This window comes from Ictalurus furcatus, chromosome 19 (genome assembly GCF_023375685.1).
Source record: "Ictalurus furcatus strain D&B chromosome 19, Billie_1.0, whole genome shotgun sequence".
In the NCBI taxonomy this organism is placed as follows: domain Eukaryota; kingdom Metazoa; phylum Chordata; class Actinopteri; order Siluriformes; family Ictaluridae; genus Ictalurus; species Ictalurus furcatus.
Genome location: NC_071273.1, coordinates 11,562,243 through 11,587,499, shown reverse-complemented (window position 1 = coordinate 11,587,499; position 25,257 = coordinate 11,562,243). Strand labels below are relative to the sequence as shown.

At 40.0% G+C, this 25,257-nt stretch overlaps 1 protein-coding gene across 3 annotated transcripts in view; it reads right to left on the bottom strand.

The window, feature by feature from the left end:
- The window catches only part of LOC128623335 (kinesin-like protein KIF21A), a 54,146-nt gene that overhangs the window by 9,074 nt on the left and 19,815 nt on the right, over window positions 1-25,257 (bottom strand). The window contains exons 2-29 of one of the 3 annotated variants that reach the window (XM_053650323.1): window positions 23,407-23,629; window positions 21,161-21,343; window positions 20,367-20,516; window positions 19,896-20,027; window positions 18,832-18,999; window positions 18,349-18,464; window positions 16,745-16,940; window positions 16,351-16,540; window positions 14,437-14,500; window positions 14,033-14,227; window positions 12,537-12,584; window positions 11,871-11,946; window positions 11,131-11,239; window positions 10,589-10,777; window positions 9,706-9,905; window positions 9,377-9,484; window positions 9,181-9,249; window positions 8,098-8,243; window positions 7,022-7,166; window positions 6,703-6,897; window positions 6,359-6,460; window positions 5,891-6,056; window positions 5,691-5,711; window positions 2,202-2,259; window positions 1,872-1,926; window positions 638-825; window positions 350-475; window positions 18-50 (exon numbers count right to left, since the gene is read on the bottom strand). In XM_053650323.1, coding sequence (XP_053506298.1) covers window positions 18-50; window positions 350-475; window positions 638-825; window positions 1,872-1,926; window positions 2,202-2,259; window positions 5,691-5,711; window positions 5,891-6,056; window positions 6,359-6,460; window positions 6,703-6,897; window positions 7,022-7,166; window positions 8,098-8,243; window positions 9,181-9,249; window positions 9,377-9,484; window positions 9,706-9,905; window positions 10,589-10,777; window positions 11,131-11,239; window positions 11,871-11,946; window positions 12,537-12,584; window positions 14,033-14,227; window positions 14,437-14,500; window positions 16,351-16,540; window positions 16,745-16,940; window positions 18,349-18,464; window positions 18,832-18,999; window positions 19,896-20,027; window positions 20,367-20,516; window positions 21,161-21,343; window positions 23,407-23,629 — 3,651 coding nt within the window. The remainder of the gene's footprint in view (window positions 1-17; window positions 51-349; window positions 476-637; window positions 826-1,871; window positions 1,927-2,201; window positions 2,260-5,690; window positions 5,712-5,890; window positions 6,057-6,358; window positions 6,461-6,702; window positions 6,898-7,021; window positions 7,167-8,097; window positions 8,244-9,180; window positions 9,250-9,376; window positions 9,485-9,705; window positions 9,906-10,588; window positions 10,778-11,130; window positions 11,240-11,870; window positions 11,947-12,536; window positions 12,585-14,032; window positions 14,228-14,436; window positions 14,501-16,350; window positions 16,541-16,744; window positions 16,941-18,348; window positions 18,465-18,831; window positions 19,000-19,895; window positions 20,028-20,366; window positions 20,517-21,160; window positions 21,344-23,406; window positions 23,630-25,257) is intronic. The other 2 variants (XM_053650325.1, XM_053650326.1) reach the window with 2 other exon arrangements.

The window sequence follows — 25,257 nt, the reverse complement described above, 5'->3', positions numbered from 1 at the left end:
GGGTCAAGAACAGCTACCTTTGAGCCTCTAAAACAACAGGGTGATCAAATCTGTAAGAGAAGAGCAAAACAAACGATCACTGGAGAGTTCAATGTCAGAAAAGTATTCAATCGTAGTAACATATACAACTATGTTTAGTAATACAAGTGACAGATTATGTACCTTAAAATAATTTTTTATTAAACATTAAACATCCTTAATGAAGTCTTTAAAAGAACATGTGCTTTTTAAAATGAATCATTTTAACAAGTGCATGTTCTTTTAATGACCTAATTAAGGTTGTAATGCTTAATTAGTATGTAAAAATGTTCTGCCAACTGTTGTTGTAGAAAGGTGCTTGATCTCATACTGTTTTGGGTCTTGACTCTTGGGCTTGTCTGTGGACGTCTGACTCCTTTCCTGATTTGTCCTGCGTGTCAGAGGTGAGCGTTCTGCTGATGTCTTCTCCATCACCGTGGGAGACCTGACACCAGATCTGTGTGGTGCAAATAACAAACAAAAACCACTACAGACCAATAAATACTGTATACGTTAAATGCACAATAGCAGCACAAGCTTGAATAGAGCACTTGACTTGTTAAACCTCGTTCATTTTCTCTTATATGAAACACAATAAAATCTAGTACAAAAGACGTACAAAACACTTGTTCTGGATGATAAATTTGTGGCCAGGTCTCTGTCTACTGAAGAAGACACTAGGGCAGCAATGCCCTCTGAGCTTTCAGAAATGGATAAAAGAGGAGCTGAGAAATCGTCCACAGGGGCATCAGGGTCAGCGCTGTTGGCATACAGCAGCTCCATCTGGGTGGTGGTTCTTCTTCGAGCCTGGGGAGGAATTCGTATAAAACTTGAGAACTCATATCTATTGGTAGTAAGTCAAGATGACACACTGTGTAATGCTTTAGACATGGCGTTAATAAGCAGTGATAAGTGAGACAATATCTTCAACATTAGAGCAAGTCCTGTTGCCTACGAGAGGTTTCAAATAACCTTCATAATCATTTCACTGTTCCCAAACACAGATGATACTTTACAGACCTTGGATACCATATTTTAATCAAAAGATATTATAAAATGACTGAGAATTGCACTCTTTACAGACTGAAACTCAAGAACACACACACACAAAAAGACCAAAGATCACATACTAATGACCAAGGGTGATATGGACCCAGGTCGCAACTTGCTGCAGAACTGAACTCAACACCAAACTTATCAAAAACATCAAAAACATGTACAGTATATTCCTGTTACAAACTGATGCCAATGGCAAACCATTCTGGTCTCATTTTAGCAACTGTGATGCAGCAAAGTTTTGGCATTTTCAAATCATTCAAAATTTTCAAATGAACTGTTCACGTTATAGACTGTTCTATATAGAGCTGTACACAGAGCAGCAGAAAGGGAGGCTTTGGGCTGAATTTGGACAGTACCAGTTCCAGCTCGGGTGATGTTCTTTTATTTCATCAATAAAAATGTTCAGTTCATCACACTGGATTGAATATAGGCAATGATGTATTAAATTAGCTATAGGTAATGATGTATTAAACTATCCAATGAATGTGATCTGTCCTCTGAGAACTGAGACAACGCTACAAAGCAGTTTTACACCCAATTAGTGCACTATATGGCAGGAAGGCAGAAACACCTTAAACCATACAGACTAGAGCTGACCAGTACTGACTCTTTAATGTAAATCGTGATTATAATCATACAGTGACAGTAAACATTTCTCTGGTTAAGAAACCTTCTAATATTAAGCTTTCACAGGCAGCCATTGTCATGTCTTGAGATGGCACAAAACATGAGCAATAGTTATGAACTGAACTCCTAACTCCAATATATGTTTGATGTACTGTGTGGCGCCATACCTTACTCCTGGGTTTGGACTCTGCACACAACTTCATCAAGTCTGAGGCCAAAGAGCTGGAACAGACAAATCAAATCCCCATTGAGAGGTTTATCAAGGAATTGCATAAGGCACAGTGAGCAGATCGATTGGAAGCTGATTGCTAGTACTGGTCATCAGTCATGACTCATTAAAATGTGCAGATGATAGAGATGCATGCTGCAGTGAATAAGCAGATGATCAATGGCTATTACGGTAGAATGGTAGTGTTTGACACTGATTGATCATTTATAGCATTTGTTTATGATTAGTCCATGATTTATTGTGTTGGTTTGTATTTATGGTGTGTTACCTCCCCTCAGTAGCTGGACTCCGGTCAGATTCATCACTGCTGCTCTCCTCACCATTTTCTGAATGAGCACAGAATATACAGGCCATGACACAGTTAGCCCAAACACATCCGCATGTATGCACACATTGGCCCACATAGCATTAATTGGTGCATTTTTGAAAATATCCTATTACCATACAATAGCTGGGTCTCAATAACTACCAACTCAGGGATGAAAGCTAATGTGTGGTGGTCTGGGGAAACCTGCCGGGTGTCCCTAAAGCTGAATTCTGCTAAATTGATGGCAACTGGGTTTTTGCCAGTAATACACTTTGAGCACTCTATTTTAAGAAAACCTATAGATATTTTACCAAAATACTCTCTGTATGCAAAGATCATAATGGGTAAGGAGCCAGCTTAACAAATGCTGATGTGGACGATGCTGCGGACGAATCTGTGATAACTCATTGTTGACCATTTCTGAAAAAGGCCAGTAATGTTTTTCCAGAAGTAGTTTTTACTTTATAAATGTAGAGGTAGGTGGAGCATCTTGAATTGGAATTGGAATAAAACCTTTCAATGCAAAATTCTCCCTTTTGACTTTTGAGTATTGAGAATTTACAATGCTAGAACTACTATTTGAGACAAAGCCTGCATCTTTTCAAACTGCTGCCCATGCACATCTTAGGCAAGCTGAAGTCAATTGAAGGAGAACACTAACTAAATCAACAGGAAGAAAAAGGGACCATCCTTCCCAATTTGAGGATAGGACTATTATATTCTATCTATATTCTAACTGTCCATGGATAGCTGTGACATATTTAAGTCCGATATTGACAATGAAGCTTAGTTGCATTTATGAGGTTTGTTATTTTGGGGTAAACATATGGAGAGTTTGAGCAAAACCAAGTTCAACCCCTGCATACATTAAAAGAATTGTTGATAACAGATGTATACAGTTTTACACTTACCTCAAGCCAAGATATGTTTGGAGCTACTTTCTTCACCTGTTATTTGACCCCAGTTTTAACCCCAGTGTAAAACTAAAAACAGCAAAACACCAGTCACATCTTGACTGATTGCCTACATTTGGTGTAAGGTAAAAGTGTCTATTTTCTAAAACTAATTCCCCCTCTAACGGTGGCTTGGTAGGTAGCATGTTTGCTTTGCATCTCCCTGGTTTGGGGTTTGAATCTCGCCTCCGCCCTGTGTGCGCTAAGTTTGCAAGTTTTCTCCATGCTTCAGGGGGTTTCCTCCAGGTACTCCAGTGTCCTCCCCCCAGTCCAAAAACATGTGCTGTAGGTTGATTCGCACACTACTGACAATTTGGAAATGCTAATGTGTATGTGATTGGATGGCACCCTGTCCAGAGTGCCACCCGCCTTGTACCCACAGTTCCCTGGGATAGGCTCCAGGCTCCCCCACGACCCTGTGTAGGATAAGCGGTATGTAAAATGGATGGAAGGATGGATGGATGAAATTCCCCCACTTACAGTATGTTTGGGTGGAGGGGTTGGTATTTGCTGAATTTATTACTTTAATGAGGTTAGCTGCTTTGAGACTGAGTGTTAGCTGAATGTTCAGTTTGAAAGAAAGCAAAGGACATAGAAAGACCATCTAAGTGCTGCATTTATATACATAACACTGAGTCATTGGTAAAGACAGTGGCAGTGAATCTGAATTCAAAATCACTTTGGGGTAACAGTGTCAGCTCACAACATACAGTTGCAATCAAAACTATTCAACCCCCCATTGCAAATAAGTTTTTTTTTTTGGTCAAAATTTACAGACTTTCAGCTGTTTGCAATGAACAAATTAAACAAAAGCAATTGAAATAGTTCAACACAACAAATTCTTCGGTTTCCCCAAATTCAACTGAAAATAAAACTCAATGATTTCTCCAGTTTCAAAATTATTCAACCCCCTGAATAGAATCCCTCACAACAGCACAAATATGCATAACAGGTGTTGTCTCAAGCACACCCGATGCAACTAATCAAGGGCTTCATTAGCTACACCAGGTGTGCTTGAGCTGGAACACATGAAATACCTGAACTGGTTAGGGTCAGAAAATACATGGAATACCTGGACGGGGCAGAAAAAGGAAGCTATTAACGGCTGCAACCAGATTTCTGAAAAGGCAGGTTGTGATAAACCTTCGAGTGACTGCAAAAGACCTGCAGCAAGACCTGGTGCAACAGGCACTGAGGTTTCAGTGAGCACAGTAAAGCGCATACTAAACACAGAAGGTTTCCATGCCAGAACTCCAAGACGTACACCACTACTGACCCAAAAGCACAAGAAAATTCGCTCAAAATCATATAAATAAGTCACAGAAGTTTTGGGATCCTGTTCTTTGGAGCAATGAAACAAAACTGGAACTTTTCAGCATGATGGATCAGCGGTACGTCTGGAGGAAGAAGAATGAAGAAAGAACACTCTGTCCACAGTCAAGCATGGTGGTGGCTCAGTGATGCTCTGGGGCTGCTTTGTATCCTCTGGCACTGGAAACCTGCAGCATGTGGAAGGCAAGATGGATTCATTGAAGTATCAGAAGTATCCTATGAGAAAACCTCATGCCGTCTGTAAGGAAGCTGAAGCTTGGGCGTCATTGGACATTCCAACGGGACAATGATCCCAAGCATACCTCAAATTCCACCAAGGCTTGGTTGCAGAAGTAGTCCTGGAAGATTCTACAGGGCCATCACAGTCACCTGACTGGAACCCCATAGAAAATCTCTAGTGGGATTTGAAGAAGCCAGTTGCAGCACGCAAACCCAAGAATATTACTGAACTGGAGGCCATTGCTCATGAGGAATGGGATAAGATTCCTCAGCAACACTGCCAGAAGCTATACATCTCATTTGCAGAAGATCATAACAGCAAAAGGGTGCTCTACTAAGTACTAAAGATGCTTGCCATGAAGTGGTTGAATAATTTTGAAACTGGAGAAATCATATTAAGTTGCATTTTCAGTTGAATTTGGGGAAACCATTTGAAGCATGCGTTGTGTTTTCAACTATTTCAGTTGCTTTTTGTTTGAAGCGTTCATTACAAACAGCTGAAAGTCTGTAAATTTTGACAATAAACCTGATTTTCAATGGGGGTTGAATAATTTTGATAGCAAGTATAAGGGTGCAGATACAGGTAGTCAAGCCAAGAGAAGCCAGTAACCGTAAAGTTGTTAGAAAGTCACTTAAACATCTACTACACTATGTCCTGTATTGAGTCTCTGAGGGCAAGCATTCTAACCACTGAAAAGAGCTCAGTTGCAAGCACAAGGCAGAAACAATAGCACTTGGACACCCACTAAATCCCAACCATTACCATCCTAATAAAGAGCAGAAACTCAGAGCCCCTATAATGTGTTTAGCTGGTTTAAATGGTCTAAAAGGTAAAAATGTGAGGTTTTGGGGAAAGGTAGACTCCATGCACATTAGTACTTTTACAGTTTCTGGTTAGACTGACGGAGATGCATGTACTCACATACAGTTTTGGGGGCTTACTTACCATCTGCTGTGTTACCTAGCTCTGTTTGGGTTTGGGTGAGAAAAAGATAAAAGTAAATCAAGATCAAACTCAAAAAGGGCAGGCTGGAGTATAGAGTATGAGAGCCATGCTAGGTGCTGGGTGAAGTAAATGCATGAATGAGTGAGTGTGTGTGTGTGTGTGTGTGTGTGTGTGTGTGTGTGTGTGGAGGTGACTTGCACCTTGCAGAGCGTTCCCCAGTAGAGCGTCCAGCTCCGGGTTGAGCTCAGCTTTCTCCTTCAGCATGTGGAAGAGAAGTTGGTTCTGCGTGGCACTGTTGATCTCTGTCTGCTTCAGCCGGCCCTCCATTACTTTGATCTGAGACTCTTTCTGTGCTGCCTGCAGGCCCTGGGGGTGGAAAATGCACTCTCAGTACACATGAGTACACTTTGCCTTTTTTTAAGACACATTTTCCCCCTGAAGCAAATGGCTAATTCCATAAATATTGGCACCCTCAGTAAACCAAAAAAATGTTTCTATCAATATATCTGCATACTATCATTCAACGGCAACATTTATACCTACAGTCTGGTCTAAAATCGAGGTAAAATAAATGACAAGGCCTTGGGAGTTGTCCACATTAGCAATAATCACAATTCCCAAACATGAGAGTGTGTTTTTGAATTAGTATGTTTGTGTGTCTTCTGTACCTTATTGATGGCCAAAGAGAGGAAGTGGTCAAGTAGGAAGCGGGCCTCTGATAGAGTGCAGGAGCTGATCACAGCAGCGACATCCACTGTGTCACCCTCCTCCTATAGAACATATATGACACACATATACAAATGTCTACTCATGCCTTAAGCTCCCATACATTACACAGTGACTATTTTGGTAGCCTAGACTTAGACTTAAATGTTTTAAAATAAATTTATGCAAAGAAGGTACAATTTGGTCCAAAGCTATAAAGTCAATAAATAAGATTATGCAGATGTTCGCTAATACAACAGCTGACTGCCTATAATTATATTTATAACATGATTATAACTGTGTGTACCTTAGCTTCTTCCATTTGCATGATGTTGGCTTGGCATTCAGCGATGCTGTCATTGATGTAGTCAATGTTGGCTGTGAGAGACTCCATCTCCTCATTGAGAGACTGGATGGTCCTGTCTGTGTCAGTGCCCTCTGCTACAGTCTTATCCCTTTTCTTCAACACCTTCTCTTTGCGCTTGGTCAGCTCTTCCCGTTGCTGGAACAAACACACAATCAGTTTAAAGAATAACACTATTTCAGTTTTTTTCCCCCCAACAGTTTGTCATATGAGGATTCTTGAACTGTAGCACAATGACTAAGCAGTCTATTGTAGCGGTCACCTTGAGGAGACGGTTCATATCTGACTCCATGTTGGAGATTGTCATCCTTTGCATGATGATGTCACTGACACGGCGATCCAGCGACTGCCATTTGGCCCGTGCTGTTTTGGTTGAGGAAACCGCCCCTGACCGCATTTGGTATTTCCTGTAACAATGATTATTGAATTAATATTGAACTAGTCAGTGGATTCAAACTCCGTGCCAACATCCACTTAAACACCTTTATAACGTGTTCCAGAAATTATGTAATAGTAAGTTCCAGTCGTTTTAACCTGAAAGAAACACAATGAAAAATGACAGAAATGACTGGGGTTTGTAAATTGATCCAAAAAAGGACATTCAATTCCCTCCATCTCTTATTTACTCTCCCCTGTACACACACACACACACACACACACACACACGAGCCTTCCATCAAGAGAAAGCCCAAGCATGAGAAAGACCTTTGTGGGTCTGAGATGAAGATAAGATACAGGTGGGTAACATATTAAAAGAATAAGCAACAAAATGAGTCTTAATAAGGTGCTGGGTCACAACAAGCCTCCAGAACAGCTTCAATGCACCTTGGAATAGATCCTATACATCTCTGAAACTGTACAGGATGCATGAAGACCATTCTTCAAGAAATATATTCCCTCAATCTGTGTTTTGATGATGGTGATGGAGTGCGCAGTCTAACATCACTCCAAAATCTCCCATAAGTTTTCAATTGGATTTAAATGTCATTCAAGTCAAGGCCTATGGTTTACATAATTTTCATACTCTGAGTCCTCATGCTCTGTGGATTGGGGCGTGGTCATCCTAGAAGAAACCACTGCAGTCAGAGTAGAAATGTTTGATCACAGGATAATGGTGTTCAGTAAGAAGAACTTTGTATTGATTTGTAGTGACTATATCCTCTACGAGAACAAGTGGACCCAAACCATGCCAGCAAAATGCTACAGCATAACAGAGCCAACTGGGCTAATGATTTAACAGGGGAGTTAAAACTATTATACCAAATACACTTTTGAATCCCGTTTTAGAAAGGGGAAAAAGTGGAGAGACTGAATGCTGGTGGACAGTGTGGACAGCACCTTGTTCCGTTAGGTGCACTACTCCCAGCAGTTTGCGTTCGGATGGGTCCGAAACGTGCAGCAGGCTCGTGTAAAGGCTCAGGCAAGCTGATCTTCCGGTTTACCTTTCCTGAGGCGGGCCGAACCTGCTTCCTCAGAGCCGTCACCTATAGTACACACAGCAAAACAATGAATGATGACGTGTGGTGAAATATTGCAATGTATTATACAGCAGTGCTGAATTCTTGAATCTGATTGGTCAGAAGGTGTTGGTTAATTTGATATAACCAACCAATATGCCAGAGGCATATCTCCCTGCAGTTCTCGCCTGGTTTCCAGGGATGAGCCTGGCCAGTACCTTGACGGGAGACCTCCTAGGGAAAACTACTGTAAGGTTGCTGCTGGAAGTGGTATTAGTGAGGCCAGCAGGGGGCGCTCACCCTGTGGTCTGTGTGGGACCTAATGCCCAAGTATAGTGACGGGGACACTACACTGTAAAACAGCACCGTATTTCAAAGGAGACGTTAAACCGAGGTCCTGACTCTCTGTGGTCACTACAAATCCCAGGGCACTAATTGTAAAAGAGTAGGGATATATCCCCGGTGTCCTGGCGCAATTCCCCCATTGGCCCTTCTCCATCATTGCCCACTAATAATCCCCATCTCTGAATTGGCTACATCACTCTACTCTCCACTAATAGCTGGGGCATGGTGGGTGTTCTGGCGCACTATGGCTGCCATCGCATCATTCAGGTGGACGCTACACACTAGTGGTGGTTCAGGAGATTTTGGAAAGAGTCTCCAGTGTAGGCTCATTATAACATGCAGAGGTAAAGCTTGTTGCATATTATATCCATTCATCATGACTTATCACACAGTACTTCAACTAACCTATATGACTGAAAACCTTCAGAGACCTTGTTGCACTTCAGTACGGTTAATACTATATTTCAAATTTGCAGCAATCTCCACAACCCCACTTATAAACCACTGCTATGTCTTGGCTAATCAACTATATTTGAGATGAAAGTTGCACAACTTTCGATTTTCATTAAACTATTTTCTGCTCCTCTCTGTTGTTTTTTTTTTTTATCGTTTCCCTCACCTCTTCTGTTCTCCTGCGCAGGATGAGCTCCTGTTGTCTCTTCTGAGCCTCCAGCTGCCGTAGCAGGTGCTGTACAAGAGGACAGAAATGAAGACAAGATATTCATCTTGAGACCGTACATTTACAAGACTTTGCAAGTTTTTTTTTTTAAGCTCTCGCTCTGCGCTTGTATGAAGTGAGAGCAGAGTCTTTATACCTCCTGTCTCCGCTGGTCCTTCTTGAGCGTTGCGATCTCCCGGTTGCGGCGGGTTTCTGAGACACGGCTCCTCTCCTGCTGCTCCTTCATTTGCTTCATCAGCCCAACCTGAGCATGACATTATTAACATGATGCTAAAACACTGCTTAATTCTGAACCATACTGAAGTATTACTGACTCAATCAGTGTCTTTCACATTCGGCATGTAGTTTAGACGTGCACTTTTTATTGACGCTAAACAGACAAAATTAGCTTAGACTGACCACATTTGGGGGAATTTGCAATTGGTTTTTGTTTTGTTATTTCTACACATTAAACCGCATACATACCTTCGTCTTCTTCATCTCAGAGACCTCCTGTTGGAGCTTCTTGAGCTGTTTCTCGTACTGTGACTGGTTCTTTAGCAGGCGTGCGTGCTCCTTCTGAGCCGAATGCAGTTTCTGCAGCTCCTTATTCATTGAGCTCAGCTTTCTCTCGTACTCTGCCTTGATCTTCTTCGCCTTCTCCTCCGTGCCTGACTCCACCGAGCCTGCAGGAACATGCCATCTTCAATATAACACTCAAGCGGTGGTATATTCACAGATTCTATTGAGGCTATTGATGAATTAATACCAGCAAACAGAACAAGCAGAACAGGTAGTAATTAGCACGTAATTAGCAAGCTAGAAATAAATGCCAACTGATGCTTCATTTTTAGTAGTCATGCAGAACTGTGTAAAAAATAAAATAATAAATCTAAAAATATAATTGTTTTCTGTTCACTCTGTGTTGCTTTGTCTATTATAAAAGCACTCTAATAAATATGGATGAATGTGCAATTATGGATGAATATGTAAATGTGAATAAATATGCAACACTGAATTCACTAAAGGAATTTTATTGTGCACAGATGCACACAGCCAGAAGAAATGAAATTACCCCTTGGCATATTATTTGATTTAGCAGAAGAAAAAGACTGACTTTGTATTTGTATCTGGCACGTAATAACAAGCCCCATGTCGCCATATGGGAAGATAGATTAAATTTCAGAGTTTCTGTGCCTGTGGTTTCAAGCAAAGCGATCTGTGGCTTTGCCTGTCTGAAAATAAGAATAGCAACACTGATACCAATGTTGCCTGGATCGCGTTGCTATGCCTCAGTAATAAAATATAAAAAAGTTTGTAATTTTATTGTAAATAATCATAATCAGGTGTTGTGGACAGAGTGGCGTACCCATGCCGTGCAGCACCCGGTCTCTCTCCAGTTGCGTGTCTCGGATCTTGTTCTGCAGCATCGTGAGTTTCTGCTCGTACTGCTGTTTCAGTGTGTGTAGACGCCGCTGACTGTTCTCCAGTTCATCGATCAGCTTCTGTTTAATTGCGATCTCACAAGTAATGTTGGCTAGATCTTCTTGGACGCTGTCTGTGAACAATCACACACCATATAATCCATGCTTGGAAAACAGGCACTTCACTGATCAACAGATGTTTTCCAACAGTGCAGGTTAACTGACTTTTTGGTTCAATAAGGACTAACACACAATGATTAAAAGGAAAATAGTCAACAACAGGGTGGTGTGATGCAGTCCTTTACCATTCTATTCTACTAAAGAGAGACAAATCATGCTTTTCATTCAATTATATGTTGTGGAAACTTCATAACATAAACTACACCAACTACGTTTGGTTTTGAGTAAGCAGAAAATTCTAAACTATTCCTTGGCCAAACTTTGCCTTTAGGGAGATTTGCTTCTAGGAAAATGTGTATGTTTTTACCTTTCTCATCCAGCTCTGAGTCTGACTCATCCGAGCTCTCGTCTGCCTCCATCTCATCCTCCTCTTCCTCTCCCTCACAGTCATCTCCTTCCTCATGATCGCTTCCTTCCTATACAATCAGTCAAATGTGGCAAAAGTGGCAAATCAAATTAACTTTAGAGATCTTGCAATCATGTGATGCTTAAAGTAATGCAGTCATGCTGCTTCACAAAATTAATATAATGTATATCAATAACAAAGATAAAAATTTAAATGCCTAACCCTGTTGTGGAAAAAAACAATAGAAACCATCACAGAAATTATAATGGTTTCCACTACAAATACCATTACAAACCATCAGATAACCATTAAAACCATTACTGGTCCTTAAGGGTAACCACTAGACATAACATGCCACCAATAGAAGGCAATAAATTACCAGTAGAGGCCCATAGGGACCATTACAGTTTCCATTAAAACCAGTATAAATTCTCTGAGGGTTTCTATTGTTTTTTCAGAAGGAAAATCATTAATACTCATTAATACCAATTCAGTGTTTTCCCCCCAACCTAATTCCTAGCTACTACATCCACACTGCATGAACAACCTATTATGAAATGCATTATTTTCTTTGAATAAGAGAAACATGGTAAATAGGAATTAAACTCCAAAAAATTCTGGAGTGTTTATTTAACATATGGTTTAACAGTGGAAGTGCTGAAGAAAAAAAAAAAAAAAAAAAATCAATCAATCAAACGTACTCCCTCTGGCTCCTCAATGGTTCTGTCTGAGGACTCTTTGTCCTGGTCATTGTCAGGCCCCTCCTCTTTAATGACACTGTAAGAGACATAAATAAATATGTAACTAAATGAAAAATATACCACATTTTTAAAACCACAAATCAAATATAACTGGCAATCATGCCCCAACTCTCCCCAACTTCTGATTATGGAACAGCACCTGTTTTTTCAATAAATGAAGATGGTTAGTCCATAAATCACCAAAATATACAATACAGAAAATGATTAAAATGATCACTAAGCAAGTTTTAAAGTTGTTTACTGATTTTTTTTTAAAAGTTGTTGTCAATTTTTTAGTCTGCATTTTTGTCACAAGTTAACACACTCTAGGAAGTGAAGATCAATCATTCAGCGATTAAAGTCAGAAACCCGTGGATTCTGAAGTGACACAAATTATATGAAAGTCATTCTGAATTTTAAAGCAATGGAAAATAAGTGAATAAGTTAATCGATAGACCATAAGCACTCATTTAAGACTATGGATGAAAAGCGGAGTAACTGAAGTTAGAGGTGAATTAGAGTGTAAGGGTGGTCGGTTTCTCCCAAGATGGCATCCACCTGCAGGTACAATATACATTCTATAAAAAGTGATGTTAAAGGGTTAGTTGCGAAGTTATGAAATCAAACCTGTCTTTGTCAGGGTCGTCGTAGGCACATTTTGCCATCTGCTGTAGTCTTCAGATGAGGAGAGTGAGTGAAGGTGAGAGAATACACCAAGAAACACAGGTAAGTGAAAAAGCTTTTGCTAGATTATCTGTTTCTGAGGTGTATGTATTATTAAGTTCACATATGCCAAATCTTTGACACTGTTTATTTTTAACCCATAAATGAACTCAAAGGCATGTCCTAGAAATACTTCTATTTAGCTGCCTTAACGTGTATTTTTAAGAGGTTTTCTCAGGTATTCCGTAAAATTTAATTAGATTAGGCAGCTAGCTAGTATTAGCAATAAAGATTAAAAACTGAATATAGCTCAAAATCCTCTCAGAAATCCTGTCAGGTTAGCTAGCTAGCTAGCTAGTGGCAATTGTAAAGAGTATGAATTTTAAATTCCTTTCAGAAATCCTGTCAATTTAATTTGTTTTAGTCAATTAGATATTCCTCAGAAATCCTGTCAGGTTAGATCATGTTAGTTAGCTGGCTATAATATGTCTAAAAATCCTCTCATGAATCTGGTCAAGTTATATCATTAGCAAGCTGGCTAACAAAATTTGTTTTAACTATTTGCAGGGTTGTTATCCTTTCATTGTGTAAGAAAAAATAAACTTTTTCAAGACTTTTCTCAGACTGTTTAGTGTAAGTTTTCATGCTCTAGAAAAAACATGCACTGGGATGAGTGCATTAGATAATGTCTGATTCATACTTTTTTTATTTATTTGACAACAAAATGTTTGGAGCTAAGGCCAGTGGTTAAAGTTCACTGCCAGTGAGCAAAAAGGTCCTGTGTTTAAATCCTAGACCACAGATCCACTTTTAAGCTTTTGAACAAGGCCCCCAAGTCTGAATTGGAGTAGATAATTTCTCATGTGTAAGACAGAAAAAAAACCCCCACATAGCTAATAAAAGACATAAACATAGCTATTTATGTCTTGACAATAAGAAGTAGCTAATATCCTGCTTACAGTACATATATCCATTTGGCAGAGACCATAGCAATGTACAAGTGAGACTGTATGCAATATAACATACATGTGAGTTTATGGCCAGAGATCCACTATTAGGCATTTGGTTGGATCGAATAGTGTTGCTATGGTCTCTGTGAAATAAATAAATAAAAACAGTATATTAGTTTTGTGTTGTTGTCAAGACAGGAAGTATTCAGGTTGTTAGCTACATTCATTTAGTCTAAACTTTGCAAAGATTACAATGACAACCCTGAATACACATAACAGCTTACTAGGGCTTGTCAAATGAATTCCATGGAGAAAATAATCACTGTCTGGTGTTATAATCACAGCTGTCATTCTCTGTAATGAGGCATTATAAAAGTGACTCCAGCAGGTGTGCACAGAACCTGGAGCTTAGAGGGGCAGGGCACAGAACTAATAGGTAATTACCCAAAACACACGAAAATAACATGACTCTGAAATCCTGACAACCTGCAGGTGTGTGAGGAGGCTCACCTCTTCTTTTTCCTCTTCTCTTTCCTCTTGAGTTTTTCTAGGTTCTTTTTGGCGATCTCGATTATGTCAGATGCCTCCTTCTCTGGGCCGAGGGGGAACGGGGTGCTTCCTCCGTATAGAGAGGAACGTGTGGCAGCACGGCTGAGGTTCTTGCGCAGGCTCTCACTGACTGCCTCACTCTCTAACAGTTTGGCCCTGGAGACCATAAAAATATCAACATACACACATGACAACAGTTTCAGCTCGATACACACCGATTCCAAAAGGGGGCGGGGGCAGGGGGGGGGGCGTCGGTGTAATCACAGACATATAGATACAGAGCCCAATACACACACACACACACACACGGAGAGTAAAGTTTTGGACTTAAAGTACACAGAGTGATAAGATACTATGTACACTACCTGAGCTCCTCAATTTCTTTGATATAATTCTGGATCATGTTGCCAATTTCCTCATTTCCTTCACCTGCAAAACAGCAGGAAAAAAAAAAAACCCATTCATTTGAATCATAAAAAGCTAGAATGCAGTTGCTAGGATACTTACAGCAATCTCAATCTTAAAACACACCTTTCATTATGTGACCCCATAATGTACAGTTAAGCACAAGGAATTAGGCACTTTTAAATCACATAAACGAATGCAGTGGAGTTCAGTACAACAGTTTCACGTCACGTTTAAGCCCAAGTTATTTAAAACCAATGATTAAAACTCTTTATACCACAGCCCTGTTCAGCTCTTTAATCTGACTGAGGAGAAGGTGTTGATTAATTTACATGGACGTAAACATGGCACTCCATGTAATCCAAGTCTGATGATGAACTGAGTAAAACGTGTGTTATTTAACAAAGAAAAACATAAGGTTAAGCCTAATATAAAGAGACATTTATTTAACAGTATTGGAAGTTTCCAATGTCAGTGCTTTGTAACAGAGGTAAAGCTGTTTTTAACATATTTCTCAATCACTGAAAAGTCTTCAGGACTTTTTTTGTCCGATTGCAAAAGAAAGTGAGGAAACCACTGTTTACAGCTGCCAAACTGCAAGTGATCACAGGAACTGCCTTCTTTTTCAGATGTTTCATATCATTCAATCTAACTATAAGTAGTATGACATGTTCGTTAATAAATAAAAATATAACAAGCCACAATCAATAAACTCCAATATGTACAAAACTCTGCTGCCAGGATCCTGACTGGGACCAGGAAGTACACTCATATCACTCCTGTTCTGGAGTCCTTACACTGGCTCCTGGTCAGGTTTCGTGTCGATTTAAAAATTATGATGCTGACATACAAAGCATTACATGGCTTGGCTCCTCATTACTTATCTGCTTTATTAATTCCTTACACCCCAAATCGCAGGCTGCGCTCCTCACAGTGTAATTTGATAACTGTTCTACAAACACGCTTAAAATCTATGGGTGACAGGGCTTTTTCTGTCCCTGCTCCTTCCCTTTGGAACTAAGACCTTTGGCATTTTTAAATCTCAACTCAAGACATACTTTTTTAAACTTGCATTTGACTGCTGATGTCTACTTTTATTATTATTATTCTGATTAACTTTTATAATTTATTTATTTTTTCTGTGTACTGCTTATTTTGTGTATAGCGCTTTGAGAAGCTGCTTTTAAAGGCGCTCTATGAAAAAGTTTATTATAACTGCTGGCAAAATGGTACAAGAGCAATGAAATACTTCATGATTCATTGTGTTTTATTCCTTACATAATACTACTGGAAACGAAGGACAATTGATAGAAACGACATGTTTAAAGTGCAAACCTTTTTTTGAAATTTTTTTTAAGAACCTTGTATTTAACAATTAAATAATTTTGAGGTAAATTAATAGCTTTAAGGGCTTCAAAATAGGGCGGGGTGAAAATCTCGATATCATGATAATTGATTATGCTGTACACTTTTCTGAGGTATTGTTGGTATGGTAATGTATTAATTTTTTTTTTTTTACATTTTTAATAACTACAAATTAAATGGTACTGAATGGATGCCGTTGATTTGATGTAATTGTTTTTTTTTTAAATTTAATCTTCCTTGTCTTTGTAGGTATTAAAGAAAAGTATTGTCAAACTAAGTCAAACCTATTTTTATTTATTTTACTACTGTTTTGCAGACAGTTTGTTAGCTAAACTATATATCGTGATACACATTGTGCATTGTAGAAATGCCCTTAAGTATGGTACGCCCAGCCCTACTTCAAAAACATTTCAGCTGTCTTCAAAAGCAGATGACAGCTCTGTATGCTCTTTATGGTTGGGGTGGGTGAGGTGCGAGGTGGTATGGAAAGAGGATCTGTCTCAGCATACCTGCTTTAGCGAGGAACTGGTTGGCCTGTTCAGTCAGCAGCTGTGTTAGTCGAGCTCTCTGAGCATCGATGGTCTCCTGCATGGCCTTAACACGGATACGCAGGTTCTGGTTCTCCGTCTGTAGCATAGTGTTCTCGTGGACCATATCGTTAACACTTTCCAGGCCGTCCTCGCCTATCATGCGCTTACCCTGTCCAAACATACAGAACAACAGAGATATTTCTTCACTGACTGCACCAAATCATTTTACTCTATCTTTGAATCAGCTATCATTAACGACACCTAGAACAGAGTATTACAAAAACGCTCAGCTAAGACGTTATTCAGAGCTACACCTTAACAGCCCAAACCCTTCATACTATTCGGTCATGCTTTTTCTTCCCTTCTCTCTCACCGTCTTGTACTCCATGAGCTCCATCTGCAGCCGTGCGATCTCAGTTCTGAGGGCGCTGATCTGCTGGCTGGCTCGGTCCTGATTCACCATGACCTTGTTCTTGATGTTACGTGCCCGGTTAGCATACTTCAGAGTGTTCAGGGTTTCCATGAAGTCCCGGTCCGAGGGGCTGATACAGGCTATCATCACTGTCTGACTGGAGGGGGGGGAGGGGTGGGAGAGACAGACAGACAGACAGACAGACAGACAGACAGACAGAAAGAGAGAGATAAATATAGAGAGATAAAAAAATATGATTGTAAATTCATGGAAAAAAAAGACTCATTCTCACTAAAAAGCTCTTTGAACAAAAAAGGCTCAAGAAAAAAGATGCATAAACTGTAATATTTAATATTTACATGATGCAGCGTAATTTTTGATTTATTTTTTTTTGCAAATAAAATCTTTGGGATAAATTTTTAGACACACCTATACAAATGGAGGTGTCTAAGCTGTTCCACTCAGTATTAAAGCTGTGATGAAGCTGCATTAAAGATGCATTAGGTTAGATTAGTCAAAATAAGTCAAGACTATGTTTCTAGTCATTAAGTATGTGGAGTTTAACAAAGTTTTGAATGTTTTATTTTTTTAAATCCTAGACTTAACAATACTAAGGACTGTCATGACACCACTTTCAAGTGCACTCGGTCATTCAACTGCTTGAAAGCAGATTTATAACACTACAAACATGCAGTATTTGGCTCGCCCCGATTTATGAGAATCAAGAGTCAAGGCTGAGAATGCCTGTGCTGTCCTGTCCTTTGCTTAGGCTGTCTTAGCATTCTTAGCTGCACAGGAGTTAGCTAGCATTACATCCATTTCTGCAAAGATGGTTCAGCCAAAGCACCGCCTTACCTGGCTCGCTAAGTGAAAAAACAATGACTGGCAGAAGGCCCATGTAAACACAAACAAGTGCTCCAGTCCATAACACAGTTTTTTTTCAACCACATAACATACTTGTGCTCAGGACATAGCTTAAACAATATTTTTAAAAAAAATTTGTGAAAAAATGTTTAACATTGTTAATCCCAGATTAAAATGGCATGAACATAATCTCGATGATATAACTATGATTAAAAAAAAAAAAAAAAAAAAAAAAAAAAAAAAAAAACTCTACAGGGCTGGGCGATATGACAAAAATATCACGATACTTGAGGACATTTCTATGACACACGATGTGCATCATGATATATAATTTAGCTAACAAACTGTCCGCAAAACAGTAATAGATTAAATTAAAAGCGGTAACGATTGACGATACTTTTCTTTAATGCCTACAAACAACAATTTTTTTTTTTAATGCGGCAAATCAACAGCGTCCTTTCAGTACCGTTTAATTTATAATAATTAAAAACATAAAAAAAATACATCACCAAACCAAGGATATCTCAGAAAAGTGTATCGAGTAATCATTTATCAGGATATCGATATTATATTGATATATCGCCTAGCCCTACTGTACAATGTCCAGTTGAGGAGGGGTGATAAAAAAACATTTCACTTTCACAAAAACGTTTTCACTAATCCATAGGCTAGGCATAGTTTAACAATCTTAAAATGCAGACCTGTTCCCTCCCAAAGAGTCCTGCAGGAGACGTGTGAGCTTCGAGTCACGATACGGCACATGTGTTGAGCGCTTACTCTTGTCTCCCAGAGCACTGATGACGTTACCCAGAGCGAGCTGTACAAAACACACCAACAACAAAATAAAAACCCCAACTTATCACAGGGGTGAAGTGCTGCTGTTTATGTAAAACACCACCAGATGGCGATGTAGACCACAACTCTAGGAGCAGGTGACAGGCTGGAATAAAATATCCGGCTTCTCAAAAAAAGATTCTTATCAGGACTGAACATCATCCCTGGAGAAATACGTTCGCTTTTGTTTGATAAAACAATACATGGCCCAAAACTCTTGGCTCTAAGGAATCTAACAGATGGTGGAGTTGTTACTTGATTTCCTTTTTTAATGAAAAATGGTATACATCAGCTTTCTTATCATTAAAATGTAAAACACAGTTTAAACACTATACCGCCCTGAATCATACCAGTCCACAGTTGATGGAGATGCCCTCTTTAGCTCTGTCCCCCGTCGCTCCTGTTCTCTTCAGCCGCTCTGAACCAGCCAAGTCCACAAAGTGAAACTTGGCGGTGAGGGTTTCAAACTCGTTCATTTCTGAGGAGCCATTGGCCAGCCTGTTGTCTGTCTCATTGTTCTACAGAAGGGTGTCATGAGGAAAAATTAAGACCCTATCAGATAAAGGAAATCAAAAAGGATAACACATTCCATCTATCTAGTATCTAATTATGGGGACTGACTAAAAATAGCACTGTGGCATCTATACAAAGTCCTTGTTATGAATTATGGCTAGGTAACATGACAATGCAATAGTGCTATTGTGGGAAATGACACAATATATGTTTACTGAGGATATCAACAGTACTTTCATAACATTGAACATTGGTAGATATCATTGTTACAGCAATAACTAGTTCAATAAAAATCAATATAAATGTTTGTACCAAATGTTTCTTTTCCCCAACCTTATCCATGTTAAATCTTTTACTGTTTAACTAAATATTGTAGTAATATTGTGTATCAGAAAAATGTCACAGAAAGTATTGATATGGTGATAGTCATATAATGCTGCCATGAATCAAATTTCCATTAGACTTCAAAATTCTTACATTTAATAGGAAAAATTTTAAAAGGGTGCTTAGATGGGTGTATAGTGAAATGTTTAGAGGGAGAAGAGCAGGTGTAGTTTGGACTCAGTGAGGAGTCTGAGGGAGAAGAAGAGGGTGAACAGTGAGGAGTCTGAGGGAGAAGAAGAGGGTGAACAGTGAGGAGTCTGAGGGAGAAGAAGAGGGTGAACAGTGAGGAGTCTGAGGGAGAAGAAGAGGGTGAACAGTGAGGAGTCTGAGGGAGAAGAAGAGGGTGAACAGTAAGGAGTCTGAGGGAGAAGAAGAGGGTGAACAGTGAGGAGTCTGAGGGAGAAGAAGAAGGTGAACAGTGAGGAGTCCGAGGGAGAAGAAGAGGGTGAACAGTGAGGAGTCTGAGGGAGAAGAAGAGGGAGATGACTGTTGCTGGTGTGTTAATGGTGCCACCTACATTGCTGGAGGCACAGACCCGGACTTGGCACAGGTGAATGGTGAAGATGGCATGGGAGCGTGAGCTCTGGACGTTCATCTGTGTGCTGGCGGTAGTGCGGGAAAAAGCGCCCAGCTTCAAACACTGCATCATCTGAGCTCACAGAAAAAAAAATTGATAGATTTGCATCTATCAATCCCTAATCTACAACAATGTTAAGACTGTGTGGCCTGTAGTTGCACCAAAAAGTTGTTTGTTTGTTTTTTAAACAGGTTTTTAAAAGTGTATTGATACTCATTATATCAAAAATGGTAAAGAAATCAGCTCTGTTCACTTACTCATGTAAAGATCTTAATTGAACAGTGTTGTAATTACAACTGGAACAGTAAAAAAATATGAACTAGTAAAAAAAATAGTCCTGGACAGCCTAATGTAGTAATATATAACAAGAATACACACACTCAGCAGTCATACACACACTGTAACCCTAACCTCAGCTGCAGTGGAGACTGTGCGTGTGCTGACTCCCACTGTGTAGATCCCTCCACTGGCATCCTCATGGATCTTAATGTTCGATTTCTGCTTTCTGGCTTCTACATCCCGTGTAGTGTCAAACAGGTCCAGCACTTCTTCATTATACAACTACAAAACAAAGAAAAGTGTTTGATAAGTGTTTCTAAACTATCGAATGTCATAAGATTAGCTTGTATCTAACCTCAGGACATTCAGAACAGGCTCACAAGGAGGTATTCAGACATTCAGACATATGGTGAAGGACATATGAGGAGGTGAGGAGGACAGTTTGATCTGGAGTAAAGGAACATCTCACTGTCTCCAAGATAACACTGTAACCTTTAACTCCGAGTCGACACGGTTCTCGGTCGAATGCTTCAGATCACCACAGTAACGTAAACGTGCTTCTCAGAATCACATTAAGTGAAAAGATAGTGTTCTGCATACAGTGTGCTTTTACAGAATAAAACACTTTTTATATGTGTTTGCCTTTTTTCAACAGTGAAACAAACAACCAAACAAACACATAACTCGACAAATCACTGAACTGACAAAAGGATCAGATTAAAGTCATATTTATATTTGTTACTGCTGAAAAAAAGTAAAGAACTCCATCAGGGATCAACTTTTTTTGTTTTTCTGCTAGTCAAGAGCAAAAATCAATGTATAACCAATTTTAAAGACTTCAATGGTCTCCAAAGGACTTCCAAGTCCTTAAGGACTTATCCAAAGGGCTAATTAGTTTGTGAGGTGAGAAAAATAGCCATGCTCACTTCTAAGAACTGGGCGTTGATCTTGAACTCGGGCACAGGGCATCCCTGCTCCCTTGCGGCTTGCTTCCTCTCCTCGATGCCCCTGAAGAGGTGGCTCACTGCACGCGGGATAATGCCAAGCTCATCTTCGCTGATGCTCACGTCAAAACCCGTGCCCATGGTATATGTCTTCCCTGAGCCAGTCTGGACCGAGGAAAGATGGAGCAAGCAAAAGTGACTGACCACATTGGCAGGGCTAGCATCAGCTGAATGGTAGCTATGGATGTTGTGTAACTGTACCAATTATTGTAAGCTAATATATAAACAAACACTTCTTTTTTATATATATATAATCAGTGTACTAGTATTGCATTAACCTTTGTAAGATTTCAAACATTTCTTGTTCTTGAACAACACTATATTGCTGCCCCTTCAACTGTTTTCACATTTTGTAAGGATAAGAGAATTTGACTAAATGAACTATAAATGAAAACATTATCTCCAATACAAATATTCATTCATTCATCCATCCATCTTCGGTAAGCGCTTTATCCTGGTCACGGTTGTGGTGGATCCGGAGCCTATCCCAGGAACACTGTGTGCAAAGCGGGAATACGCCCTGGATTGGATGTCACACACTCATTCACACCTACAGGCAATTAAGCATAGTCAATCCACTAATGGCATGTTTCTGGGAGGTGGGAGGAAACCAGAGAACCAGGAGGAAACCCACGTGGCTAGGGGAACATGCAGAGAAACTCCACACAGACTGTAACCCAATCTCAGCATACAATATTTTTAAATTTGGATGATTAATGGAAGCTACCAACTAATAAAGGCTTACACATAATAAAATAATACAGGGTATCCCAAAAGTCTCTATACATTTGAATTTTTAGCAAAATGTCTTCCAAACTTTTTCCTACTTTGTTCAAATTATATATTTTTTCACATGGAGTTTAAGAATGCCTTTGACAAAAGAGGAACGTACTGAATTCATGGATCGGGAAGCTGTCACGAGGTTGTGATGGACTTTAACAGGAAACATGGCAAGCAAATCACACACACACACACACAACAGTGCTGCCGAACTTATTGACAAATTCAAAAAGACTGGAAGTGTTGCGGACTGACCAAGAAGCACAACATCCGCTGACGAAGGCACAACTGACGTGGTGCTGGCAAACATAATCCCCTGTTTATGGAGACTTTTGGGACAACTTTTCTAAAAAATAACCTGATTTTATTTGTATGTTTCTATTCTACTTTTAATAAAAAATTTTTTTAAAAAAATAATAATAAAGTGAGTCATTTTGACCCAAATGTCAAGGGTTAATGCCTAACTTGCATACTTTTGATTACTCAGATGATGAAAATCGGCTCTTAGCAGTTTAAACGCAATAACTGTGGTGTCATTAAAGCTTTTTGAGCTGCAAAAAACACAAAACCACACGGTTCTGTCCGTGCTAAACTGAAGCCTACTATGAGCTTGGACACCTCTGCCAGGTCAGACAGTGATTGATAGTTCACTACCATTAGTTTGACATATAAAAAGATGCAAGTAGGAGTGTTTCCTTTGTCTGGCGTGGAGCACTGGCATAACCAGGCAGACACAAAAGGGGCTCGGGAATCGTTGTTGTCATGGCCACAGAGAGAGGAATGTGATGGTGCGTCCAAATTCACACATCACCCCCCTTAAACCCCCTATGCCCCCCCCCCCCTTCCATCTGTGATGAGAGAGGATGAGATTTGGGGAGAGAAGGTAGAGCGTCAGGCTTGCCTCCTGTGGAATTCCTGGGTGCTTTTGTAATTGGGATTTGAAGAGCTCTGTACTTAAGAGAAAGAGGAAAAGTCTATCTGACGGACACGTGACTTCTAAGGAACAGCCTATTTGGTTAATTTATCAGGCCTATAAACACACACACACACACACACACACACACACACACACACACCCCCCACAGGCTCACTGTTGAAACATGTCCGATGTTGCACTGTTGACAGAGGTTTCACGGCTTGTTTGCTTTTCTTCGTGGCTGATATGAAATGAACTGAAAACATGTAAGCACCTTTTATTGTTAAATGCCGTTAGACATGGAACAGACAAGGCAAAAGAGGAAAAAAAAGATCCAGGCTTGTCATCTCAATAAAAACGTAGCATATGAAAAAGCTGCAACATTTATGTCATCAATCGCTCATGTAAGTGTTTTAATCTCACGCAGTTTTGTGAGGATTACCCATATTAAACGATGTTTGGCATGCTTTACCTGACCGTATGCGAAGATCGTGGCATTGTAGCCCTCAAAGCAGCCTTCAATGAGCTTCTCAGTGCAGTTGCTGTAGATGGCATCCTGCTGGGAGTCCATGTCAAACACATAGTCATAGGTGAAGGCTTTGTCCTTTCCCAGAATCACCTGGGGCTCTCCAGGGGTCACAAATGTGCAAATGTGACATCCTTCAATCTTCTCTTTTGCCAGCTGAGGACGGATCCTACGGAAGCAGTGAGAGACAGCGTGAGACAATGAGAAACACGGATGGACAGAGAGACACAGACAGAGTGAGAAACATAGTTGGACAGAAAGACATACAGACACACAGAGAGAAAAAGAGACAGAGCGAGACAAACCGAGAAAAACAGAGACAAACAGACAGAAGGAGATAGACAGAGAGAGTGTGTGTGTGTGAGAGAGAGAGGAGGAGAGAAATAGAGAAATACAGACAAACCGACAGAGGAAAAAAAGATTGTGGCAGAGAGACCAACCAAGAGAGAGAGAGACAGAGAGAGATAGAGAGATAGAGAGAGAGAGAGAGAGAGAGAGAGAGAGAGAGAGAGAGAGAGAGAGAGGTACAGCAATACTGAAGGCATAAATATGAATAGAAAAACAGAACTGAGAGCTTTAGAAATGAAAACGCGTAACACTAGTTTACACGTGCATATGACAGATGTCGGAGTTTTCACAGTGATGATAACGGCAGTAATCACGTGTTGGTCTGTCATTGAACCTTATTAAACACACTTAACGTGCTGACAGTTTGACTGTAGGTATGCAGCTGTTAGCAGTTACGGGGCTGGGAGATGCCCTGGCAAGGCCTGGCTTGCAGTGGTTTAAGTGCCAGGATCCTCCTGAGCACATTACTGCACATTACACTACACCCTGGACAGAGACACTAACATTACCGATATGCAGACAACCGAAGTGTCTAGTAATAGTCAGCGGCATCGAATATACCTAGATGTGCGCATGAGTAACCCGAGATGTATATACTCAGCTGCTAGTTTATTAGAAACAGCTTCTTTACTTGCCCATGTTATCACATACTGTACACCTTCCATAAAGTCACTTTGTAGATCACTTTGTATAGACCATGTGTTGCTATCACGATTTGGTGGAATCTCTGCATTTCATCCATCAGTGTAAAGGCACCATCATAGGAGAACTACTGACTTGATATTTGAATGAGCTGCAGGTACAACTATGCTTATATATATGTATATGTATATTTATTGTGTGGCTGCATAAATTTCCCTGTCTGCCTACTCGTCAGACATGGAAACTTGCGGGCAGCTGTGGCTCAGGTGGTAGACCGGGTTGTCCACTAATCGTAGGGTTGGCGGTTCGATTCCCGGCCCACATGACTACACATGCCGAAGTTTCCTTGGGTTAGCGCCTTGCATGGCAGCTCTGCTACCATTGGTGTGTGAGTGAATGGGTGAATGAGAACCAGTGTAAAGAGCTCTGTATAAAAGTGCTATATAAGTGCAGACCATTTACTAGTCTACTGCAGCAAAAATCTCAATTTGTAATAAAACATTTGTGTAATTGGTGTAACTCAAGGTGAGTTTTAGTCGAGTTAACTGAACTGTTTAGACTAGCAAAATTCGATAATTCTCTTTTTTTTTTTCAATGCTGTCATCTGATCCCAATGTCACAATGGTAATGTTACAAGTGTAAACATTCATTCATTCATAGACCTTCAGTAACATCTTCAGTACTTCATCCTGGTCAGAGGAGAATTGGGCACAAGGCTGGAATACTGTATACTGTATACTTGAACACCCTGAATGCCACGCCTTCTCGCTTAGGTGCAATTTTACGTAGCCAGTTCACCTAGTGGCA